The sequence below is a fragment of the Esox lucius genome, chromosome 9 (genome assembly GCF_011004845.1).
Source record: "Esox lucius isolate fEsoLuc1 chromosome 9, fEsoLuc1.pri, whole genome shotgun sequence".
Classification (NCBI taxonomy): Eukaryota; Metazoa; Chordata; class Actinopteri; order Esociformes; family Esocidae; genus Esox; species Esox lucius.
The window spans coordinates 13,772,269-13,799,031 of NC_047577.1; the positions used below are offsets into that span (position 1 = coordinate 13,772,269).

At 43.3% G+C, this 26,763-nt stretch overlaps 1 protein-coding gene across 1 annotated transcript in view; it reads right to left on the minus strand.

Moving 5' to 3' along the window:
- The window catches only part of LOC105012308 (sodium/potassium/calcium exchanger 3), a 49,419-nt gene extending 22,888 nt beyond the window's left edge, over nucleotides 1-26,531 (minus strand). Inside the window, exons 1-2 of the mRNA XM_010873042.5 lie at nucleotides 26,035-26,531; nucleotides 23,945-24,082 (exon numbers count right to left, since the gene is read on the minus strand). Of these exons, the coding sequence (XP_010871344.2) occupies nucleotides 23,945-24,082; nucleotides 26,035-26,233 (337 nt within the window). The 5' untranslated portion in view covers nucleotides 26,234-26,531. The remainder of the gene's footprint in view (nucleotides 1-23,944; nucleotides 24,083-26,034) is intronic.
- Between the last annotated feature and the right edge of the window lie 232 nt (nucleotides 26,532-26,763).

The window sequence follows — 26,763 nt, forward strand, 5'->3', positions numbered from 1 at the left end:
TCCTGAGGTTATCTGGTAACTGGGTTTTTCTTTGTATTCCGAACAATTCTTCAGGCAGTTTTGAAATCTTTCTTGGTCTACCTGACCTTGGCTTGGTATCAAGAGATCCCAAATTTACCATTTCTTAATAAGTGATTGAACAGTACTGACTGGCATTTGCAAGGCTTTAGATATCTTTCTATGTCCTTTTCCACCTTTATAAAGTTCCATTACCTTGTCATGCAGGTCTTTTGACAGTTCTTTTCTGCTCCCTATGGCTCAGGATCAAGCCAGCTCAGTGCATCCACGTGAGAGATAACACACTCATTGACTATTTATACACAGACCCTCATTGCAATTTAAAAAGCCTTTTATTGCCATTTTCACCTGTGTGTGTCACCTTGTGTGTCTGTAAAGGCCAAACATTCAAGGGTATGTAAACATTTGTCATTTGGGTGATTTCTGTTATCATTCTGATTTAAAAATGAGCCAAACAACTATGTGTCAATAAATGGCTTCATATGATCACTATCCTTAAATAAAATGAGCATAATAATATCAATGTTGTCCATAGGTAAAGGGGTGCGGACATACATCTTTTCAGGGAGCTCAGGATTCCTGGTAATCTCTTGGCTTGGACCGCAGGAAGCCACTCTAAAAGGTATTACATTTGTTCTAGTACATCTCAGTGCGTCAAACTTAAGAAACAGTTGCACATGGGATCTTTGTGGACAGGTGCAGCAGGAAGTGGGGAAGAAGATGGGTGAAAGTGGGGGGGGGGGGGGGGGGCTTGAGGAAGCAGGGCGGTCTAAGTGTGGTTAGAGGGGTTAGCTGTGAGAGCATGGCGTGGCAGAGGGTACCACAGAGAAACGTGTGTGTGTGTGTGTGTGGAGTGTCTTGGAGTCTGCATGCCCAGGCGAATGCCAAGTGCCAGGGGGTGGATGCACAGATGCAACCAGCCATGTCCATCATTACCATTCTGCTTTTAACCAAAGAACCACTATGCCAGATTCTAACTCGTGGCCAAGAAAAGACACTTTCGAAACTTTGAAATTACCTGACGAATGTCAACAAATTGTTTAAAAGCAGTCCTATCTATTCCCATTGAAGGAGACAGCACCTGATTATTATGTCATTTTCAGATCTGCGTCACTCGGTTCTGTTGTTCTCTGTGTAAGAATATGACGTAGCAGGGGACATTTCAATGGCAGGGACCTTTTAATGGCATGTAGCCTGGACATTTCAATAGCACACAAGACGCCTGTATTTCAGAAGAAAAGGTACAGCTGGCTTTTTCATAGTCCATTAAGAAGGTACAGTGGGCATACTGGCGAGTTTTCTCCAGGATAATGACAGAGGAGGTCAGAGAGAAAGAGCGAGGGAGTTAAGGAAGGTAGAAACAGGAAGTGAAGAGTAAAAAGGTTATCTTATAACCGAAAGGAATGCGGTGGATTGCCGGTGGTGGTCTTCAATCAAAAAATATACTGCATATAACCTACCTTGTCCTCAATCCTATATGGCACATTCACACATCTCTGGAATTACAAAACACCCACTCACGTACGACCTTCAACATATACATGATTACTATTAGTAAAACCCATTATCACCAGTAAACCATCATCCAGGGATGTTTTTGCAAAAGCATAAAGAAGTAATGTAAACGCAGCCTATGTAAACGTAAAAGGTTTTCTTTAAATCTGTTGGCATTTCGCAACTGATTACAGGCGCATACGCCACCACCTGATGGAGTGTATTTCTAATAGATGCAACCAAACTCTTTTTAGCCCTCTCCTTGGAATCCTGAGCCATCTCAATGAATCGAGCAAAGTCAAGGGCTTGATGATCAGTTGACATGTTGATTCAGGTGAGATAGTCGATAGCTGTGGAATATATCTAATCCCTGTAGGGCTGGGGGTCCCCAGGGGCGGTTTGAAGACGTGTCCTACAAACATCATTACTTTGATCCCCACATTCAAAAAATAAGCCTCATCCCTGTCCAACCTCTTTGATCCTTTCATAAACCTTTCCATTTCTACATATAATTCACAGTATAATTGTACATTCTCTGTCATTTCTTTCATCATGCAGTACATCCATTACATATTCCTGTAGCATTTTTATTTATCTAATTGTAGATAATCCTTTTTGTTTTTTCATCCCCATTACAGTGTATAGTCACTCATACTGATTTTCTGTGTTATAATTGTTTCCCCATATTACTTTCATCCCACTGTTGAGAAATGTATGACATTTTTGTAAGTATTACATTTGTCTAGGTATTTCTTTATCATTAACTCCATTTGCAAAAACATCATACCTGCTGATGTTTTTCATTCAAATTTATGTTTGCATCACATTTTAGCAATTTAATCGTCGCTGGTATCCAGAGTGACTTACAGTAAGTACATACATCTTAAGTGCTGCTTTGTACTCTACAAACGCTATAGAACATAAACCTGCAGGAGCGAGTCATTGCCTTGATGTAAACAGAGAATATGGGTATTGTATAGTGTCACGTCAAGGTTGTATGCACTCTGGGAGGGAAACACAGTTGTCAACCATGATGGACATGTCCTGCAGCGGACAGGCCTTCTGCGGACGAAGAGTAGCTCAGCCTTGTCAAGGCCAAGCTTGAGGTGTTGGACCAACATAAGTGGAGATGTCAGCCAGACACGCAGAGATGCGTGTTGTCACCTGGGTGTCCAAAGGGGGAAGAGAGAAAAAAGGCTGAGTGTCATCTGCATAGCAATGATTGACAAGGCCATGTGAGGATATAAGAGGAGAGGGCGTAGGACCAAATCTTTGGGAACACTCAAAGTAGTAAGACTGTTTTTTTTCCTCTCATTGACGGTAATGCAACTCGCAGCATGGAGTTTTGCTATGATATGCAGATTTCACAGGTAAAAACAGGTACAAAATCATCATTAAGTCATTCAATTAAGACGCCATCATAATAACATGTTTACCATTACATGTTCAAATCCCCAGGGCCAGAATCATCCAATCATTCAGTCGGCCTTCACTTCAATTTAATTTAATCAACTTTACTACTTGTGTTGGACAGAGTGTTAGCTAGCAACGTAGCCAAGCGCTGGCAAGCTAAGGCAGCAACCCACTCCATAGCAACCGTGTCTCTGTTCCGAGTGAGTGGGTTTAACTCACACAGAGAGAGACACATGACTCGGGCCAACTGTGTCTCCTTCAGAGTGAGTGGGTTTAAGTGGCAGAGGGAGAGAGGTGGAAATAACAGACATCTTTAACCTGGAGGGAATCACTACTCACTAGAGCACAGTACATTGGCCATTAGCCTTGTGTACAGGCCTGCAGACCAAGACAAGGTTGGCCGAGAGTGCGGCTGTGTGTCTGTGTTATGTTCTGATTTAACGTTCGATTTAGAAATGCAACGTGGCGAGGGTTTGTTGGAGTGGTAACGTACATCGTGGTCCTGGATTGCCTTGAGTACTCCACGTGTTTGATTTAACTGACCTGGATGAGCAGGTGAGTTGAATTCATGCACTCGCCAATCTGATCGACTAGTTGGCGTTTAAACTAGCTAACCCTAGATGAAACAAAGGTTGAGATTCCAAATTACTTTTTTTGCTCACTCCACCAAACACTAAAGCAACTACAGAACACAACTTTTATTTAGTTTGAGAGCAATTTCTAGCCAACAGTAAGAACATAAAATGATGAGCATCTACTAAGTTTGTTGCAACCTCCGTTGCATACCTTATTTATTAACAGTTTTTAGTATTCATTACTAGTTAGTATCATTCAACCCGGCACGGCAAACAAAACGATAGCCAGCCTAAACAAAACCTGCACTGTTTTATTGTGGACGTTGGATACATCTTCATGCCATTGACTTAACCAAATAATCTAGCTAGCGTAAAAACATCGCAAATGTGCCTGAAGCTAGCAGTCTGTCAACAACAAAGCCTTCTGGACCCAGCTGTGCTGAAGATGATGTGGTTTCTACACAAGCACAATAAACTTCCTAAGCGCACTGCATTCTATGGTTTTAGTACGCTCTCTTGGGTGCTCTTGGAAGTTCACTCTTGAACGGACCGGTGAATGCAAGTACGCCTTTTGAAACCCAGCCAAAACCCTGCAGTACCTGCGGCACATTCCAGGCACAGGGTTGCCTGCCCCCTGCTGCATGTGGACAGATGGATGGAGTGAGTGTTCGTTATCAGACTACTTTCTACTGTTTGCAGAAGACACAGAAAGCACATATGCTTGAATGCCTGGGAGAACATGTACACAGTGGCATACATGTTTTTGGCTATAGGTGAACTATGGTTGGTCCATAAAGTGCATCGCTGTTTTCATGTCTATGCATTACGTCTTCGCGTCATAAATAAAAACAATAACACTATTAACTGTAATAACAGCATTTTCTCCATGACTCCGTTGAACCCATCCATAAAGAGCTGAGTCTTTCCATCATATATCCCTCTCTACCTTACACTGCTCAGCCCTGCTGCAGTGGCCAGCCCTACTGGCTATTACACACACGAATGGACGCGGAAACTGGTTTACGCACGCACGCACGGACGCGCTACACACATGAGACGCAGAAAAATGCCTTGTCATTCACACATCAACACTCACATACACGCGCACGCGCGCACACACACACACACACACACACACACACACAGCCAGTCTCTTCGCAATCACACCCCAGCAGTCTCCCAGTGCACTTCTCACTAAAGCTCAATCAGTGGCGTCAGGGCATCAATCAGCAATCAGAACACAGTCAGTTGCTCTCTCTATTTCCCTTCCTCTCTCCCTCTCTCGCTCACTTCCAACCTACTCCATCTCTCCCTCCCTCCCTATTTTTTTCTTTCTTTCTATCCCTCTCCCTCTTTTCTCTTTCTCTCTCTGCCAGCCATCATCACCGGTTAATATCCTGTACAAAGTAAGCCAGTTTGATTGAGCAAGAGGTGTCTAAACGGAGCATTGTTGTTCAAGCTGTCTGAATGTTATTTTTCCACGATTAGTATCACTCATTCAACTCTCTCTGTCTGTCTATCTGTCTCTCTTTTGGTCTCTCACGCTACACTGTTTCAGTATTTTCATCCACACTATTTTTATATCTTGGGGGTAGTGTGTGTGGGTCTACAGTGTGTGTGTCGATCTACAGCGTGTGTGTAGGTCTACAGCGTGTGTGTGTAGGTCTACAGTGTGTGTGTGTGTGTAGGTCTACAGTGTGTGTGTGTAGGTCTACAGCGTGTGTGTTTGTAGGTCTACAGCGTGTGTTTGTAGCTCTACAGCGTGTGTGTGTGTGTAGGTCTACAGTGTGTGTGTGTGTGTGTCTGTGTGTAGGTCTACAGCGTGTGTGTAGGTCTACAGCGTGTGTGTGTAGGTCTACAATGTGTGTAGGTCTACAGCGTGTGTAGGTCTACAGCGTGTGTGTTTGTAGGTCTACAGCGTGTGTGTGTAGGTCTACAGCGTGTGTGTGTAGGTCTACAATGTGTGTAGGTTTACAGCGTGTGTTTGTAGGTCTACAGCGTGTGTGTGTAGGTCTACAGCGTGTGTGTGTGTAGGTCTATAGCGTGTGTGTTTGTTGGTCTACAGCGTGTGTGTGTGGGTACCGTACATGTGTGTTTCTGTGCGTGTCTAAGATATTAAGTCGGCTTGCATGTCCATGAGTCTCACGGCAGTCGGCATCTTTCTCTCTCTCACTCACTCTCATTTATTTATAACAGCTCTGAGACGAGGGATGAAAAGGTGGAGGGTGAGAGAGTGACGTTCAGAGAGTCTTTAGAGAGATCAATCCATCCTGCAATCTCTGCAGTTTAAATATAGAGCCCTTCATCCATCCTTCCTCCGTCTCCCTCCTCATCCCTTGTCATCCCCTCTGACGCTCCACCGAGAAGACAGAACTCAACGAACCCTGACGCCAATTCGACATATTTCACACGGTTCATCACAACTTATATCTCCACGCGCACATCCAACGCGCGCAAACGCGTGTGCAAGTATACCCAGAGCAGAGCACGCGCACTCATTAAAATGGATCCGTTACAACAAGTGAGCTGGCTGTGAAGGTCCTTATTGCCATCTGAGAGTGTGCGAACAGAACACGTCGTCGCATTGCTCTAATGGGTTCTTTAAAAGCAGAACATCGTGTGTGTAGTTAGGCGCGGTAGCTGCTTCATGGCCGTTAATGGTTCCATTACGTTTGTTAGGGGATTCACGATGTCGATGACAAGGTAATATATTCATATTGTGTTTGGATTATTCAGGGAGGGCTGAGTGTGTTAGAGCAGATACTGTACATGGTTGAAACTACGCTCTTCCATATGGGTGAAAAATGGAGCGAGTTTAAAGTTGCGTACATTAGGTGGGGAGTTTTTGCTGGCCTCTTAATCTCTTAGTCTTTTTGATCATCCCCAATTAGATAAGACAAATGACAAATGTTCCAATACAAACATGACAACCATCTAAAAAGGACACACAACATCCCCTGAAAGCAAATAACAAAGAGTTGGGGCTAGAGACAGAGAGAAAGACAGAGAGAGACACAGAAAGAGACAGACAGAGAGAGACAAACACAGAGAGACAGAGAGTGCGATAGAGAGAGAGAGACGTTCCGCTGTCTAAGCAAAAGAGCAGCAGTTCCAGATGAACAAGATAACCCAAATATTCCTCCTTTCCTCCTAGTGATGTCATCTCTCCTGAGCCGAGGCCCGGGGTGCTTACGTAACGCGGGGCAACGCTCCGCACGCTCCATGTTCTGTGTATCCGCACTCACTCTCCTCACTCACCACGACAGAATTCTTTTAGGCTGTCGTCGTGGAAACGAACAGGGCATGCATGCTGCTGGAGGAGGGGTCTGGAGAGGGGCAAGGGGATTATGTATAGTCATTTGGACGGGGGGGGGGGGGGGGGGTTGAATGTGGGGAGGGGGGTTATTACGAAAGGGGATGTGAACCAGTGGTGAGCTGATCTGTACTGGTGACTAAGCAATAAGCATGTTGTATAAGTGAAATAGAGATGAGAGAGAGACATAGATGAGAGAGAGATGAGAGAGGGAGACATAGATGCGAGAGAGAGAGAGAGACATAGATGAGAGATGAGAGAGAGAGAGAGAGAGAGAAAACTAAGGAATCAGAGACTGCATAAGACAGTAGGGACAAGACAGAAAGTGTGGTGATGGATAAATATGATGTTTTACCATGACATGTTATCCAGAGCAGCTTGGGTTAACACAGTGTTAAGTGGCTTGCCAAAGGGCATAATGGCAGAATATTTTCCTTGTCGGCTTCGGGATTCAAACCAGTGACCATTTGGTTAATGGCCCAATTCTTTAAAATTTGATGCCCCGAAAACCTGATAGAAAGTGGACAAAAGGACATTTAAAGGAAAGACCAAAAAACACACTTAGGGTGGTACTCTTTGACATTTAAAACATTTTGAAAGACAAAACCCAATGTTTTTTCCTGTTCTACAAAATGTAATAGTTCAATACGTCAAATATAATCACCCTCCTTCAGTTGTCATTTGTCGCCTAAAATCATAATTGCAGTGTTACTCTTAAACTTAAAGAAGCAACAGAGAGAGAAAAAATATTTTGACTGTGGAAAATCTATAGTAGAAAGTAGAGAAAGGGGCCCATGTTAACATTACATTACAGCCGTGCTTTTCAGATTTAACAACAATACAAAAACTTTTACTGACTTTTGCAGCAAACCGCCAACAACCAAACGTGTTTTGCAATAGAGATAATCATCTAATTTCATTCAAATCTACACATTTGGCCAAGAGGCAAAAAAAATGAAGAAATGTTTGGATACCAACATTTCCATGTTAATTTATAACATCTGTGTTATATTACACTCACTAAACATATTCCATAATATATTCTGATCCTCTCTGCCAAAACCATCTAATCTGTTGTAGATATAATATGATTCTAAAATGTTTAATATAAATACATACATAAATATCTGGCAGTGGACACCCCCGCGGTACCTTAGTGTACCCCAGTTCAAAAACCCAGGCAAAAACCCCAACAAAACGTAAATGTAGGACTAGTATCGTGTATTCAGTTACTGTTTTGGGCATACTGTTGAATGCGTACACCAATCAGCCATAACTGTATGACCATTGACAGATGAGGTGAATAAAACAAACAATCTTGTTATCATGGCACATGTCAGTGGGTGGGATATACACTCACCTAAAGGATTATTAGGAACACCATACTAATACTGTGTTTGACCCACTTTCACCTTCAGAACTGCCTTAATTCTATGTGGCATTGATTCAACAAGGTGCTGAAAGCATTCTTTAGAAATGTTGGCCCATATTGATAGGATAGCATCTTGTAGTTGATGGAGATTTGTGGGATGCACATCCAGGGCACGAAGCTCCCGTTCCACCACATCCCAAAGATGCTCTATTGGGTTGAGATCTGGTGACTGTGGGGGCCATTTCAGTATAGTGAACTTATTGATATGTTCAAGAAACCAATTTGAAATGATTCGAGCTTTGTGACATGGTGCATTATCCTGCTGAAATAGCCATCAGAGGATGGGTACATGGTGGTCATAAAGGGATGGACATGGTCAGAAACAATGCTCAGGTAGGCCGTGTCATTTAAACGATGCCCAATTGGCACTAAGGGGCCTAAAGTGTGCCAAGAAAACATCCCCCACACCATTACACCACCACCAGCAGCCTGCACAGTGGTAAGAGGGATGATGGATCCATGTTCTCATTCAATTCTGACTCTACCATCTGAATGTCTCAACAGAAATCGAGACTCATCAGACCAGGCAACATTCTTCCAGTCTTCAACTGTCCAATTTTGGTGAGCTCGTGCAAATTGTAGCCTCTTTTTCCTATTTGTAGTGGAGATGAGTGGTACCCGGTGGGGTCTTCTGCTGTCGTAGCCCATCCGCCTCAAGGTTGTGCGTGTTGTGGCTTCACAAATGCTTTGCTGCATACCTCGGTTGTAACGAGTGGTTATTTCAGTCAAAGTTGCTCTTCTATCAGCTTGAATCAGTCGGCCCATTCTCCTCTGACCTCTAGCATCAACAAGGCATTTTCGCCCACAGGACTGCCGCATACTGGATGTTTTTCCCTTTTCACACCATTCTTTGTAAACCCTAGAAATGGTTGTGCGTGAAAATCCCAGTAACTGAGCAGATTGTGAAATACTCAGACCGGCCCGTCAGGCACCAACAACCATGCCACGCTCAAAATTGCTTAAATCACCTTTCTTTCCCATTCTGACATTCAGTTTGGAGTTCAGGAGATTGTCTTGACCAGGACCACACCCCTAAATGCATTGAAGCAACTGCCATGTGATTGGTTGATTAGATAATTGCATAAATGAGAAATTGAACAGGTGTTCCTAATAATCCTTTAGGTGAGTGTATTAGGCAGCAAATGAACATTCTGTTCAAGACATTGGGCAAGCATAAGGATCTGAGTGACTTTGACAAGGGCCAAATTGTGATAGCTAGACAACTGGGTCAGAGCATCTCCAAAACTGCAGCCCTTGTGGGGTGTTCCTGGTCTGCAGTGGTCAGTACCTATCAAAAGTGGTCCAAGGAAGGAAAAGCAGTGAACCGGCGACAGGGTCGTGGCCAAGGCCCATTGATGCACGTGGGGAGCGAAGGCTGGCCCGTGTGGTCTGATCCAACAGATGAGCTACTGTGGCACCAGGATGCCCCTTGGGAAGGAGGCAAGCCGGCAGAGGCAGTATGATGCTTTGGGCATGTACCACCTACCTGAGCATTGTTGCAGACCATGTGCACCCTTTCATGGCAACGGTATTCCCTGATGGCATTGGCCTCTTTCAGCTGAAAAACCATGCCACAAGGCAAAAATGGTTCAGGGATGGTTTGAGGAACACAACAACGAGTTCAAGGTGTTGACTTGCCCTCGTAATCCCCCAGATCTCATTCCAATCGAGCATCTGTGGGATGTGCTGGACAAACAAGTCCGATCCATGGAGGCCCCACCTCACAACTTACAGGACTTAAAGGATCTGCTGCTAACGTCTTGGTGCCAGATACCACAGGACACCTTCAGAGGTCTAATGGAGTCCATGCCTCGATGGGTCAGGGCTGTTTTGGCAGCAAAAGGGGGACCTACACAATGTTAGGCAGGTGGTCATAATGTTATGCCTGATCGGTGTATATTCTAAGCCTCTCTGGATAAACATTTCTGATTAAGTCCCTATCGTTAATTATCAATTATCATGGTATCAAATTCTGAACATAATTGTTTATGCTGTGAAGCCTTATTATAATCTATTAAAATATGGGTGTCATTGCGATGATAAATATCCGCTAAATACCATGCTAATGACTTCTTTGCTAACCAGCTTTTGCTCACAAGATATCTAGCAATATAGATTTACTATATCACTGCAGATTCACAAACACCCGCACTCACACATGCCTTAACAAACGCACATACTCTACACACTCCCGTGCACAAACGCACGTATTCCACTCACACCCGCGCACAAACATATATACAGCACACACACACACACCCCCGCACACACACAAACACATACACACATACACCTATCACACATCAGCAACTGCTGGAGGCGACCATCCAATTATGAGTTAATTTATTCACCTTACAGTCAGTGTATAATTGTGTGTGCATGCGTGTGTGTGTGAGGACGTTTGTTTTGGCATCTCGCACTACTGGATAATTATGTGCAGCGGGAGATGTTGTTTTTGTGTATGAAAAAAAGCACACAGAGTACAAAAGAAACCCCCATGTGACAAGGTTGGTGAAGCCACATGGTTTTATCCTAGTGTCTTTAATTGCTTGGCTTTGAGAGTTTGTTATCGATGAGAAAAATGAAGCGATTGAGGAAGTGAGTAGGAGGTATTGAGAGGAATGGCTACTGGTTGAGGCTTATGTGTTTGAAGAACGTCTTTGAAAGGAACTGAGTCTGGTTTACTGGAACTGGAAATGAGACTATTTGTTTGAAAGGGATTCAAATGGGGCTAACTTGGCCGTGAGGTGAACTGAAAATGTTATCAGCAGCAATGCATCTCCTCACTCCCGTCATAGGTGATCTCTATTCGGTCTTTGAAGGGATGCTAAAATCTGAACCAACATTTTCTGTATCGTCAAAACCGAGATCTAACCGATGAAAAAGGATTTAGAACCATGGAACACCTGTGCTCATAACGGAGCTAGTCAAAGGGACTTGTGCACTGAAGACGGAACCGAACCAGGCGCTCCAGAAATACATCTGTCCCTAGCCCCTTGTTCCTGGTTGATTGAAGAGATAGGAGCGGCATCATGTGTCAAGGCACTGGGCTAGATTCCAACCTATAGCGTCACGTTCACACACCGTATGCACTTAACTACTAGACATTTAGGCCATTCGTTTCCTCCGTTGATTCAACACTATGGACACAATACAGATTCACTGTATGCTTGTATGGCCGGTGGATTAACAATAGCCTTAAATAACCCTAAAGTAGGCCAAACCCCTTCAAACCGGACATCCATCATTTTTTGTCCTACACACGTGCACACCCACGTGCGCGCACACACACACACACACGCACACACACAATACTTTTCACTGGGAATGGAGAGAAGGGAGAGTAACGTTTCGACTGCAGAATCTCAGATGGTGTCAGCAGAGCTGCAACGGCATTGGTGATTTGATGAGAAACGAACTCCACCCTAAACCCTTCATAATACACCACTTCTGAGCCCTGTGGGAATTGGGCAAAGGTATACAAAGTGCATGGGGAATAGGCTGCCACCGGGGACCTAGATTTCTTTTATTGTAAAAGAGTCAAATGAAATGACGGAGCCAGAATTACACACGGTCCTGGTCAAACGAAGTGTGTTAAAGAGGGAGTAGGGTTTACCTACTCTGGTATTGTCCTTGTCTGGTATTGTCAAAGTGAAACGTTTAGAAATACGAGCCGGAAGCACCGCTGGTTAAAAATTGCCATACAAAAATAGATGCTGAACTTCAGCCCTGTGCACCATATGGCCCCGCTGCAAAGCATTCTGGGGAATTGACTTGATGCATTGGGGGAATTAGAGCGTTGAGAAAAGAGATTTGGTGTTAATACAAGGACCAGGAAGAAGTGTTAGAACAGCATGTCCTATAATTCTACCTTAAACGTAGGTTTTCAAAATGGATTGCTAGCTCAAAAACAAAGTTATACACCTCATCATTGCACACTCATTACCTGATGTTAAGTATGACTGGAAGATATTGGGTTAAACAAACAACCAAAACAATAATTAAAGCTGCAAGCAGCATGTCCAGTTTTCAGCAGTTTACCCACTGTACCATCATACAGGAAAATTTGACATTTCCCCATAATCAGCTCTTTCCCCTTAGCCAACTTTCCAAAACATCACAAATAAACTATGAAAAGAGGATGCAATAGGTTGTCAAAGTATCTTTCACAATTTTCAGTGATGTTTACTACTTTAAAATACTACACCTTTGGAACTTTTGGTCAAATCCCACTAAATCTTAAAATATATAATATAGGCACGATAAGCCAATGTTTTCACGATATGCGCAAAACGTTTTTCCCATGTAACAGTTCCACCTCTAGTCCAAACAAAAATATGATTTAGAGTTGAGTAACATTTATTGAATGCATGCTCAGGTATAGATTTCCCTACTCTAAGTAAAATGATTTAGGAGATATAAAAACATGGACTTACAGGATTTATAGTAACTGTGTGGTTGATCTGAAACGGCTTGCACACATGGTGTCTTACAATTTTTTTTTATTTATTGAGATCTAAGTATCTATCCCTGATTTATAAGCATTTATGATGTTAAACCCTGCCAAATTGAAAATTCACTTATTAATGGTAGACAGTATTTTTTTTCATATTGTAGTCTGGAAAATATAGCACTTTAAGAACCTCATCCATATATGCTACATGCCATGTTACAAGCAGATCATTGGTCATTCTGTCTCTGAGGAGTAGGGATGAAAATTATTTTTAGAAAATTCCAAATAAAAACATCCTACAGACCAATGTGTGCGTTGTATGGAGGCGGACCAATGTACCAAATTTTACAACTCTACGTAAGACAGGTTGAGGAGGAGCGTGAGCTTTTGAATATCGGTTGTTATAGTTCCACCATGTGGCCAGTTGGCATGTCATTGCATGGATTGGTGTAGTGCCATTCACAATTCTACTGAGATTCAGCTTATGCCTTACCAACTCACAGAGAATTAGCGTAGCCAGTTCAGATAGGAAACCATGTGGTCATTGGTCAGTGACGTACCAGCAAAATACATACATCAGATTTCATACTGACTATTACAGAAAAATCTGATTTCATACTGACTATTTGGCTATTATTATCATCAGGTTACTCACTTAGTCTGATTCACGCCGGTCTCTCCAGTATGTGGGTGCAAACCCACCCACCACCCCCGCCTCCACCTGTTTCCCACCCACTACCCCCGCCTCCACCTGATTCACACCCACCACCACCCACCTCCACCTGTCACCCACCCACCACACCGCCTCCACCTGTCTCCCACCCACCCCACCCGCCTCCACCTGTCTCCCACCATACCTGCCTCCACCCATCAACCACCCACCACCCCCCGCTTTCACCTGTCACATACCCACCACACCCGCCTCCACCTGTCTCCCACCCACTACCCTCACCTCCACCTGTTTCTCACCCATCACCCCCGCCTCCACCTGTTACCCACCCACCACCCCTGCCTCCACCTGTTTGTTCCTGCGCTGCTAAAACCCTAACAGCAAAACCTTAGGTCTATCAATTTTGGATTATAATGATGTTTAACCTTGCATTTCCTGCCCCGAGGGAGCCAGGCTCATGCACATGGTCGTGTAACGCGCTTGTACACGTGGAGGGTTCGGGAGCCTCCTCTTCACACGTGCTCAGCAGAAGCTGATGTACAGTGACACGTTGCGTGTCGTGACTGTAGTTACCGTGCTGGGTTATGTGACATTAAAGGTCTTTCACTAACCGTGGTGAGACAAACACCCACTCACCAACACAGAAACACACCAACCAACACACAAGGGGAGGACCAACAATTTAGTACCTTTTTAAAAATATATATTTTTTACTAAACCCCTAACCTTAACCTAACCCCATTAACCTAACCTTTATGCCTAAACTTAACACAAACCCAAATTCTAAACCTAACCCTAAACTTAATCACAGGTCAGATAAAGACCAGGTGAGACCTACAGTATATAAACATTAATTGAGATGTATGTATTGGGCCTACTAATATTATCGCATGGAAGGAAATAGTTGATATAACGTACTTTATGACAACATTATTTAGTTTTGGTTGGTTAGTTGTCGGCTTGACTCAACACTCCAAAATCGAAAAACATTCCAGCCCCACCCACCCAGTCCCCTCCAGCCAATAAAAGTCAAAGTGGGCTTCCGAAATGAAATGTCACATCCACCAACAGCCAATGACATACGAGTGAATACACATTAAGTGATAACTTACCTTGGAGTTATAAAGGAAGTGTTTGTGTGTGTGTGTCCACGTTTTGGAAGAATTTTGTCAACCAGTGTGTCCGTGATGGACTGGGATTGCATAACTAACAGTATATCAACTGTTGATATAGCGAAAAAGATAAACTAACATTTTTAAGATGCTCTTCTTCAAAAAATATAACCACTCTAATATAGGAACTACAGATGCTCAAGAAGTGAAAGATCTAGATTTATTTTACTTTTATATAGCTATTATGACAGACATACATTTGTAAGAAGTGCTCAAGGCAGCGATTAAATTAAGAAGTTGCAGAACATTTTGAGCTACTGAGTGGAATAAAAGATTACCTTTTCAACTGAACATGGAGTGTAGTTACAACCATTACCTCCTGAGCTGTGCACTGAGTGTAGTAACAACCATTAACTCCTGAGCTGTGCACTGAGTGTAGTAACAACCATTACCTCCTGAGCTGTGCACTGAGTGTAGTAACAACCATTAACTCCTGAACTGAACACTGAGTGAAGTAACAACCATTACCTCCTGAGCTGAACACTGAGTGAAGTAACAACCATTACCTCCTGAGCTGAACACTGAGTGAAGTAACAACCATTACCTCCTGAGCTGTGCACTGAGTGTAGTAACAACCATTAACTCCTGAACTGAACACTGAGTGAAGTTACAACCATTACCTCCTGAGCTGAACACTGAGTGAAGTAACAACCATTACCTCCTGAGCTGAACACTGAGTGAAGTAACAACCATTACCTCCTGAGCTGAACACTGAGTGAAGTAACAACCATTACCTCCTGAGCTGAACACTGAGTGAAGTAACAACCATTAACTCCTGAACTGAATACGGAGTGTAGTGACAACCATTACCTCCTGAGCTGAACACTGAGTGAAGTAACAACCATTAACTCCTGAACTGAACACGGAGTGTAGTGACAACCATTACCTCCTGAGCTAAACACTGAGTGTAGTAACAACCATTACCTCCTGAGCTGTGCACTGAGTGTAGTAACAACCATTAACTCCTGAACTGAAAACTGAGTGAAGTAACAACCATTAACTCCTGAACTGAACACTGAGTGAAGTAACAACCATTAACTCCTGAACTGAACACTGAGTGAAGTAACAACCATTAACTCCTGAACTGAACACTGAGTGAAGTAACAACCATTAACTCCTGAACTGAACACTGAGTGAAGTAACAACCATTACCTCCTGAGCTGAACACTGAGTGAAGTAACAACCATTAACTCCTGAACTGAACACGGAGTGTAGTGACAACCATTACCTCCTGAGCTGAACACTGAGTGTAGTAACAACCATTACCTCCTGAGCTGTGCACTGAGTGTAGTAACAACCATTAACTCCTGAACTGAACACTGAGTGAAGTAACAACCATTAACTCCTGAACTGAACACGGAGTGTAGTGACAACCATTACCTCCTGAGCTGAACACTGAGTGGCATTACTATCAGATCATCCATATTCTGATATAAATAGTCAGGGCTGTCAATGTCTAAAATATCTATCTAATGAATAGAAGAAGAAAACCTGCAAACACAGTAATACACAAAGGGTCCTGGTTTGGGAACTGCTTCTCAACCTACTGTTGCTAAAGACAGATGAGTGTCTCTATCTGAAACTACGTCTGGTGAAAGTCTGCAGCATTGTCAGGGACCACACTTTGTTCATTCGTCTATCATTAGTCTGATTGGAATTGGATTGAAGCATGGGTCTCATAGTAGCAACAAATAACATTTGTCTGCAAGCCATCAGAAAGCTGAACACTTGACCTCCCTGACCCCCACTCCTTAACTGCTCACACACACACACCGTTTTTAAATACTCTACATTATGTTAATACATATCCTGCGTTAATCTTAGCGCCAGTTCTGTTAATATTATAATTTATTGAATTATTATTAATATCTTTCTAGAATTGATGGTTTGTGTTGTATATCCTGTACATCAACTGTTAAAATGTGTATATAATAAGCATACTAATCTTTCACTGTATCTAAACATCTACATATGGATTAACTGCCACTCTGACTGCCTAAATATCTATATAAGTAATGATTGTGCTGAACGTTAACTGTCTAAATATCTATATAAGTAATGATTGTGCTGAACGTTAACTGTCTAAATATCTATATAAGTAATGATTGTGCTGAACGTTAACTGTCTAAATATCTATATAAGTAATGATTGTGCTGAACGTTAACTGTCTAAATATCTATATAAGTAATGATTGTGCTGAATGTTAACTGTCTAAATATCTATATAAGTAATGATTGTGCTGAACGTTAACTGTCTAAATATCTATATAAGTAATGATTGTGCTGAACGTTAACTGTCTAAATATCTATATAAGTAATGATTGTGCTGAACATTAACTGTCTAAATATCTATATAAGTAATGATTGTGCTGAATATTAACTGTCTAAATATCTATATAAGTAATGATTGTGCTGAACGTTAACTGTCTAAATATCTACATAATAATTATACTGAACTGTCAGTCTGTCTATTGAATATCTATAAAATGACATGTCCATAAAACCCATGGGAGCTAATTAAGTTTATTTGCCGAGGCAAGTGCTCCCAACGGGTTAGGTCAAAAGGAAATAGGTATTGACAGCAAGTCACCCTCCCGCTCATTGACTCTATCAGGAACCCACCACCTTAGATGCCAAGAATCCTAACCTATCCGAAGATGAAATAAGCAAACCTGAGACAATAATCTCTTAGGAAAACACTATTCACCCCACAAAGTATCTGTGACACGAACCGACTCCGAGACACTCGATGTACAGCAGGCTCCAAATTCTGTAACTCTGTCCCCCCAAAAGTACAATCATCTCGCAAAGGTTAGACACTTCCTGTTTTCGATGCAGAATGAGTCCACGAGCGATTAACACTGTACTGATTCATAACCCCACGTCACCCCACCCGGTACTCACAAGGAATGTGTAATTGTGTCAGCATTTCTAACATGTCTAGAGAGATGTGTCTTCAGGCTCTTCTGATCTTTATAGGGATGAACGACCCAAGAGCAGAGCTGAACATCCCCTCAGTTTCCCCTTGTCATTTCCGTCCACATGAATCTTTAAAAGGTGCGTGGAGGGACTTCCATAGTAAACATCAAACATCTTCGGTTCTATAATTCAACGATGAGGAAGAGAGAGAAAGGGAGAGGAGGAGGCGAGGGAGAGAGAGAGAAAGAGGAGGCAAGGGAGGAGGCAAGGGGGAAGAGGAGGAGGAGGTGAGGGAGAGAGACACTCAAGGCTTGAAGGGAAAGAAATAGATATGGATGGAGAGGGCTGAGGGGAGTCTAATGAGAGAAATGAAGTCATAGATTGAAGAAGTGAGAAAGGAATTTATAGAAGTAAAGAGAGACGAGAGAGCCAAACAAAAGAAAAATACTTTTATGAAGACAGGAAATGGAGAAAGAGAGAGACGGAGAGGACAAATTAAAGAGATAAATGAATAAAGGGAGGCAAGGGAGAAGAAAGAGAGAGAGTGGCGGCACCGGGAAGCTAATTGCTGAGATGGATTGGCCCTACTCTCATGAGGAATGCTTCCCTCCACATGCAATAACTGCGTGGCTTCTGCGGTCGGCACAAACTACAGTACCACAGCACCCCTTTATGAAGTATCCCGTCATCTGGAGCTGTTGTTGTTGTGTTATGTCAAGCCCAACCTCAGCCCCCCTCAAGCATCACAATATCCAACGGTTCATTTCTCAAAGGAAGTCGGCCCCTCGGAACAGACAGGTCATCATCGTTGTGAATTTGATTAGCCAACCTGGGTTCAAATACTGTTTGAAATCACGGCAGATATAAAATCTGCTCTTGATCCATCGTGCCAGACTTGGTGGGACCAATGGAACAGTCCAAAAACGTCTGACCCCACCAATCCGGGGCTAGGGAGAAGGCCGCAGTTGAATGTGAACAATTTCAAATACTTGTTGAACCCAGGATGTTTATCCTGATGTTCGAGCTGACAATAATAAGTAGTAAGAGGGGGTTTGATTTGATTAATTAATCAACTGCACATTGAGTTAGACGAGCCGTAATCTCTTCTAGTGAGCCTCTGGTGAAAACTGACAGGAGTCCTCCTAAACACCAGCTCAGGTATATAGATGCGCGCGCACACACACACACACACACATCTGGGGCATCATGCTGCAATTAATCAATTGTTCATCCCTGCCTCCTGGGGGTGTGAAGCGCGAGTGCACACGCAGGCACACTTCAGAGGGAAGCCCTGATTAAGTCATGGTCAAAACAGTGTGTGTGTGTGTGTGTGTGTGTGTGTGCTGGAGCTGGAACACCTCCGGGAGTAGAGGGGACCCGTGGAGAGAGCGGTGTGCTGTCGCAGCCACACACACTGGCTTGGTCTCCTCCACAGCTGCTGAAGTGTGTATTTGTGCGTGTGTGTATATGTTCCCATTTTGACACAGCACGATACTGTGCATGTTTGACAGTTATGTCTAGAAAGTAATAAGTAAATGCTGGATAGTTGCTGGATGGTGTACATAAGGGACAAGTTATCCGAGATGAGAAAAAAAATAAACCCAACAAAGATTGGTTAAGTCTATGCGAAACAAAATGGAGGAGTTGGCCTTCAACAGACGAGTTGAATAACTGTTCTAATGAAAACCATGAATGTTCCCCGAGACCAGAACAAGGTCTAGCACAGTTCTGAGAACATGCTCAAATGCTGTTCTATTACAATATTCCCGACCTTATGGTGTTAAAACCGTGAAAGCCCGTTAAAACAATTACATCCTGTATAAGATGTGCCGTGAACATAAACAGTGGGCTCATAGCCAGAGGATCGGGCGTCACGGACGGTGACCCTGGCACAGTAAGGGTTAACGGCTTAGGTGAAGAGTTGATGGAGCGATTTCTCGCCAGATTGGTTCTGGGATCCAGTTCAGCAAACCTTTAGCGGCAGGTACCAACGCTCTGGTACCTGCCGCCCCCTCAACCTGAGGGCATCACCAGAAACCACTAGAACAGTGATTCTCGAACCTCTCCTCAGGGTTCTCAACACATTTCACACATTAACTAATTATGGAGGAGCTTTGAACGATCTCCCCTGATTCACTGTGTCATGGGCTTGATAAGTACTTGACAAGATGAATTAGGCAAACTAGCTCTGGTGTTGTTTGGCTGAGCTGCCCCAAGGACAGGTTTGACAACAACTGCCATTAAAGAAATAAATGGCAGGCCAAGTACTTCACTACGGACAGTTCCATCATAAAACACAGTTTGATTGGTTTTTTCTCACCTTTCTTTAATCAGGTAAGCCAATTGAGAGAAAAAAAATCTCATTCACAATGACAACCTGACAAAAGGCATAAGTATTGCAAGACAACATTCGGTTACACAGAAATACGAGAAAAGATATTATGCTCAGTGTAATCAAGAGGTTAATAAATTACTCATCTCAAGTTGAGATGAGGAGATCCTCATGAACACGACCTATGAGGTGTTCCTCATGAATACGAAGGGAACAAGGGTGACCACATGAGGCGATCTTCGTGAATACGAATGGAACAAGGGTCACCACAATGAGGTGATCCTTGTGAATACGAAGGGAACAAGGGTTACCATATCAGGTGATCCTCATGAATACGAAGGGAACAAGGGTTCCCATATCAGGTGATCCTCATGAATACGAAGGGAACAAGGGTTACCATATCAGGTGATCCAGATGAATACGAATGGAACAAGGCTCACCATATGAGGCGATCCTCGTGAATACGAATGGAACAAGGCTCACCATATGAGCTTGCATAAATACAGTTGAGAAAGGTACTTAGCAGGTACAGAAAATGAGATAACGAGACAAACTGTGCCTGTTTACCTCTCAGAGCTTGTAGCAGCGGCTGGTTCCTTATCGTATTTTTCAGCCCTATTCTATTATTTTATCTTCTCAAATATTTGACTTCCTTTTGTGACCTGATTAAAAAAAAAAAAAAAAAAAATGTCATTGCAGACACACAGTGGGGTTTCTGGGAATTAGATTCTGGGAGGTGGGCGTATGGATATGTGTGATGGTGTATGGGTGTCCCGTATATGCATATGCACTGAGCACTCTCTAATGTAGATACAGAAAACCACAGGCTTGTCCTCGGACTATTAACAGATGAACAGTGATTCAGTTTACAAACAATTCCTATTTTTAATGACTTGAGAGTCATGATTTGCTTTTCCTCCGTGACACATTCAGCTTAGTTGTTCATTTGACCTGCTGGACGCAATTATTTCTGCAGCAGGATAAATATGCACTCCCCCGTTTCAGCAGAGTCGCAGGCATACTTCGATCAACAACTGAGGCGGTGCAGAGAAGAGAAACTAAATCGCATGGTGCAAGAATGAATCCGATGGATTGATTTTTGAATGATACCTATTGACACAGCTTTGAAGAAGCAATACACAGGCTACAAAATGAGCCTTGACTCAAGACTCAAACTGGCCAAGGAACAGCACTGTGCTAATCACCTCGGCCTGGCATAGCCGAGCAGCAGTTGATCAAAAAATTATTTAAACCATAACAGAAAGGAGGGGGTGTTTATTACATTTAGAAGCTTTTAATTACATATTTACTACCGCATTTCCTACCAAAAAATAATAATTTCAATTATTCAATAAGTATTACTTTGAGACTTTTCTTGCAATCTGCAGTACATTTCTAATTAGCTTCTTGCTCATGGGTAATGTAACGCCGGTGGGTGAATTACTCTCTCTTTGTGTGTGTGTGTGTGTGTTAATGAAATGTGGGGATCTGTTTTGAAGTAGGAGAGCAGCGGGATGTCGGTGGCAGAAGCAGAACATTCAAGCGAGCGTTCCGCGGGTACTTCAGAGGAGTGGGACCTCATGCTAAGCACCATCAAGGTTGGTATTGTACGTGTCCAGCCTTGCTGCTGGGGGCCTGCATCTCTCACACAGACATACACACACACACATCAGCCAACCTTGTTACACTACACGGCTAGCATTTTCCCAAAAGGTCAAATCAAGACCTGACTCACTCTTAACATGAACACACACAGACAGACACACACACACACACACAAACACACACACACTTAATTTGCCTTCACAGAAAACACAACTCCTACATGACATTGTGAGAAGGGGCAAAATAGGTTATTGTCCAACCTGCCTGTGTGTGTGTGTATGTGTGTGTGTGCGCATCTTTAGAGGAGAGCTCATTATTTAGTTCAGCCTCTCCCTTTATCCAAGCTCACCCCAGAGACCCGACCTCTTAAATGCCTGCTGTAATTTTAACAAGGCTAGTAGAGGTGAGCTATAACAGGCAGGGAGAAGAGAATAACTTGACCTCTGACCCCTTTCTCCCTTTTTATAGACGACAGGGGTAACCTTGAGGGAGAAGGATGAGAGGTGAGATGGATGGCAGCCACTTTGCTTAACGAGCGAACGGAGGCAGGGGCGAGGTGTCTTAGTGGATGACGATGTGCGTGTGGGTGTGTGTCTGTATTTGTGGGAGTTGTCGTTGTTGTATAGATCAGGGTAAGAAAGCTAATGGAATCTTTTGGCTAAAGCACTACAAGCCACAGCCATTCCTCCCGCCTTTTGCAAGGTTAATTCCAACCCAGAGTTTAACGTCAAATGTCCTCCATCCAGTGATAAATATAGACACTGGACTGGATAGGTCCTTCTATGAGAGGATGATGATGGTGGAAGTCCATGACGGTGTATGAAGGCCAATAAGGACGGTGGTTTGTCAACCTCCAAGCAGCACTCAGAGGTTCAGGTTTATCAAAGGGAAATAGAAAGAGTAAGCGTATGCAACTCCCTGTTAAATGTGAAACTCTACCTCAAATCTTCCTTCACATTCACTGGATTGTTTAAACACTCTAGAGGAGGATCTGAATTGAGGTCATATGTTTTATCAATGAGTCGATCTGCAAAAAGTAATCCCATTTGGTTCTCTCTAAATAGGCTTCCACTGTATGGCCGCTGGACTTTCTTTATAGGGGAAATCAGGTCTAACAAGCAAAATACTTGAAGTATCCCTTTAATAAGTGTAATAGAAAAGAGCATAATGTTTAGTTCAAAGAATACTTCAGTATTTTGGGATTTCAGAATTTCCTACATATCCAAAGTCAGAAGAATTTGTGAATGCCATTCGTTGCCTCTGTGTACAATCTGATGAACGCGGTAAGTAGCAATTGGTTAGATATGAGCAAACGCAAAAAGATTTACACAGGTTACTCTGTGTTGGACACTAGTCTGCTCTTCTCAAAACCAGGGAACAGGTGTTCCCAACTTCTCAAAACCAGGGAACAGGTGTTCCCAACTTCTCAAAACCAGGGAACAGGTGTTCCCAACTTCTCAAAACCAGGGAACAGGTGTTCCCAACTCCTCAAAAGCAGTGACAGTCAGTAATAATTTGTCTATTTCAACCCGCAGTCTAACATTAGCCTACTTGTACAGTAAAGACTGGACAGGCCAGACTGTGAAAAACCAATAAGCCTGTGGGATTAATCCCTTCGGAGGAGCCTACATGTCACTGCTTCTTACATCATTTCTGACACACTGCGCCTTGCTTTCATCGGACGTGTCATTTGGGAAATTAGCCTATACCCACTTCAACGCTACGTAGATTTTTTTCTGGCCGTGTGCCACATGTAACCTACACACCATTCATCCCTCCAGGAGCGCCGGCTTGAACCGACAAGTTGCTTACTGATGATGACATAAGAGGTCGCCATGGAAACTGGGGACTTTTACTTTTCAGACATGGCCATCTCAGAGAGAAACTGCAGGGTCCCAGAATGTGATTTAGAATACGTGTGAAAAGTGCTGAAACTATCAGAAACATGGTGTGTGTGTGTGTGTAATCTACAGTAGGCTCATGGGAATCCATCTGACCCAACAGCCTGTAGTTACCCCAGTTTGTGAAGAGAGAGAGAGATATGAACAGAGAGAGAGAGGGATATGAATAGAGAGAGAGGGGGATATGAACAGAGAACGAGAGGGTTAAGAACAGAGAGAGAGAGGGATATGAACAGAGAGAGAGAGGGATATGAACAGAGAGAGAGAGGGATATGAACAGAGAGAGAGAGGGATATGAACAGAGAGAGAGAGGGATATGAACAGAGAGAGAGAGGGATATGAACAGAGAAAGAGAGGGTTAAGAACAGAGAGAGAGAGGGATATGAACAGAGAGAGAGAGGGATATGAACAGAGAGAGAGAGGGATATGAACAGAGAGAGAGAGGGATATGAACAGAGAGAGAGAGGGATATGAACAGAGAGAGAGAGGGATATGAACAGAGAACGAGAGGGATATGAACAGAGAACGAGAGGGATATGAACAGAGAACGAGAGGGATATGAACAGAGAGCGGCGAGGAAGAGAGTGCTGGAGAATATGGGCTGTTATCTTTCTTTCCTCCCTCCCTCCATCTCTGCGCGTCTCCTACCAGGTTCGGTGCAGTTTTTCTTTTCCTTGTGCTCCTCCTCCAGACTGCTGTTCATCTCCGAAGAGTCCATCTCCTGCAGCAGCCTCCTTCCTCCCCATCGCTCCTCGGCGTAGGTGGGGGACCTGGATATGTCATGGCCTACAGGACACAAGGTGAAGGAGAAGCTTGTGAGGGGACAAGTGAGGTCATTTTATTTAGGGAGCCTTGTAGCTAAATGTTTTTGCAAAACCGGATGTTACCCAAAGCCCCCCTCCCAACTCCCCCCACCATTTGTCTTCTGGAACTAACGCTGGTAATGTTTTCTTGTTAGGTTATTCTCTTCCTTTTAGCACTCAGTTTACTGATAGCTGCGTCATTGTGGTGAACCCTCTACCACTAAATTCCACCTAGCTATATTAAGTGTGCACTAACTCAAAATTGCTCTGGATGTGTGTCTTTTAAGTTACTGAAATGGAAAAGAAAATGGATAACAATGGTTAATGAAAAGCAGCATTTTGTCCACTGTCTTCTGTTTCGAGGCTACTGAACATGATGATTTCATGGCTGCGTCGTTGGAGGATGTTTAAGTTATTTATATCAAGTTGTTATGCGCTGACAAATAAAAACAAAGGGAAGGACTTGGGGCAGAATACATTGTTTGGAATCAGTCAAAATGCCACTTCTGAATAAAAAGCACTTCAAAAGCATGGTACAGGCTTCCTTCATTTTCTTCTGAACCAGTGCGTAACCTTTTCAGCTGACTAACCCCACTTTTGAGTGACATGAAAGGGAAGTGTTTTGAATGAACACCTAAAGGTATTCAATTGTCACAGAGGCACACCTTGAATATGACAGGACTGCTCCCTGGCATCGTTCCACATTGATTCTGAACTCACAGGGCTGGCAGCAGGGCAAAGGCCATTGCGTGCCTTCCCTCTCACTCACACACACAAAGAACAATTACTCTGTCACTGCCTGCAAGGCTTCTCCGCTGAGCTCCGAAAACACAAAACACACACACACACACGCACGCACACGCTGAGCCCAACTTCATTAACCGGATCATAAATAATCAACATAGTTAATTGATTGTCGGGTATGCTGATTAAGAGTCTCAGAGTCGGGCACACAATGGAGAGGGGATAAATGCATTAGCTAGCTGGAAAGTACATTTTCTGATTGAATTCTTTCTCTCCCTATCACACACACACACACACACACACACACACACACAGACAGACACAAAGACAACGCATTCATCTATTACCAGGATAGGCAGACTGGCAGCACAGACACACAAATCATGAGCATATAAAATGAATTTCCATACACAAGCACCAAACCATTGCTCCTCGTTTGAAACGAATATACAACGGAACACAAGTGACGGATCACCGAAGACAAACGTTGACTTGAACAAGACAACTCGGCGTGTATTAAAGTTTTAAAGTTAGAGTGCTTCGTACGGAGTGGTAGGGGGAGAGAGCAAGAGTGGACAGCCTCTCTTTAACTTGAAGAAGTGTATGTAGTCAGTAATACCCAAGGGTGCCATGTCCTGATTTCATCTGAGCTGCAATGTACAACATCTGAGCTTTAGAGTGCAGGCTATGCCTCTCTGATACACAGCTAGTTGGGTTTCATCAATATCAACATTTTATGAATTCCAGTGGATGAATTCCAGTTGATGAATTCCAATGTAATCTGGATGATCAGAATTCTCTAGGTTACTGCAATGCATGGAATCATTTTCAGAAAATCATTCTCAGCCAGTGGCTTAAGGACTACACGCAGTTGTAACATCTGATGATTGTTTTCTCAAATTAGAGGCAAAGTGGGTCTACTGTAGCCTGAATCCTGTGACAATTCACTGTTACAGCAAAGGACAATACTACAGACGACTTTTCTCCAAATTCATGAAGCTCACAATAACCACATCCTGCCCGCACATATCCTGTCCACCAAACCGTATGTGTACGTTCATCATGCAACCTTGTATCGTTACAAAACAAGGTAACAAAACATCGGACATTCCTTATGAGCTAGCCTACAGCACATCCATATGGAACTCCCACTTCAGCATTCCATTCCTCAATGTTAGTTGATACCCTCACCTGCGTTTTCCGCAAGGTAGGATAACCCCTTGACGAGGAGAAGCATCCCACCCAACAAGCATATCTGGATTAAAACCAACTCCTTTCGCCTTTTCCGTCTTGCTTTGATCTTTTTCTGGTTGAGCATCACTTGCGGTGCACGATTCCTGCATCGGACGCCAGCGGAATCCATCCTTGCTGCGGCTTCTTCAACGTCCATGTAGCGGCCGAAGTGAAATGAGCAGTGGAGCTCTCCGAGAGTATTTAACACAAACGCCGACAAAAAGTGGGGGAAGGGAGGTCTTGTAAAAGTTTCAAGTTGGTATGTGTGGACTGAGAGGTTTGTATTCCCTTTGAAGTGCCAAGGTTTGGTTCTATGTCATATTATATTTAAAATGTGTGCAATAGTAGGACGGGCGACAGGAGCGCTCCATGGATGCGCAGGACATTGGTGGCTCGTGCGCAACCTGAGAATGTTCACTGATGTGATGTGATTGCAGGATGCTGTGTCCGACAAGAGAGCGAGAGAGTGAGTAAGAGAGAGAGAGAGAGAGAGAGAGAGAGAGTAAGAGCAAGAGATCAAAATTGCAAGCTGTTTTGATGTTGAAATTGCCTATCAGAGTGTAGGGCAGTCATTTGTTCAAAGTGCGGAAATACACACGCCTCGCACTGCCCTCTTCTGGGAAAGCTCTTTTTGTGTGATGTTGGCATTGGTAGTCTCAATGATATCCCAATTACATAAGTTAGCAT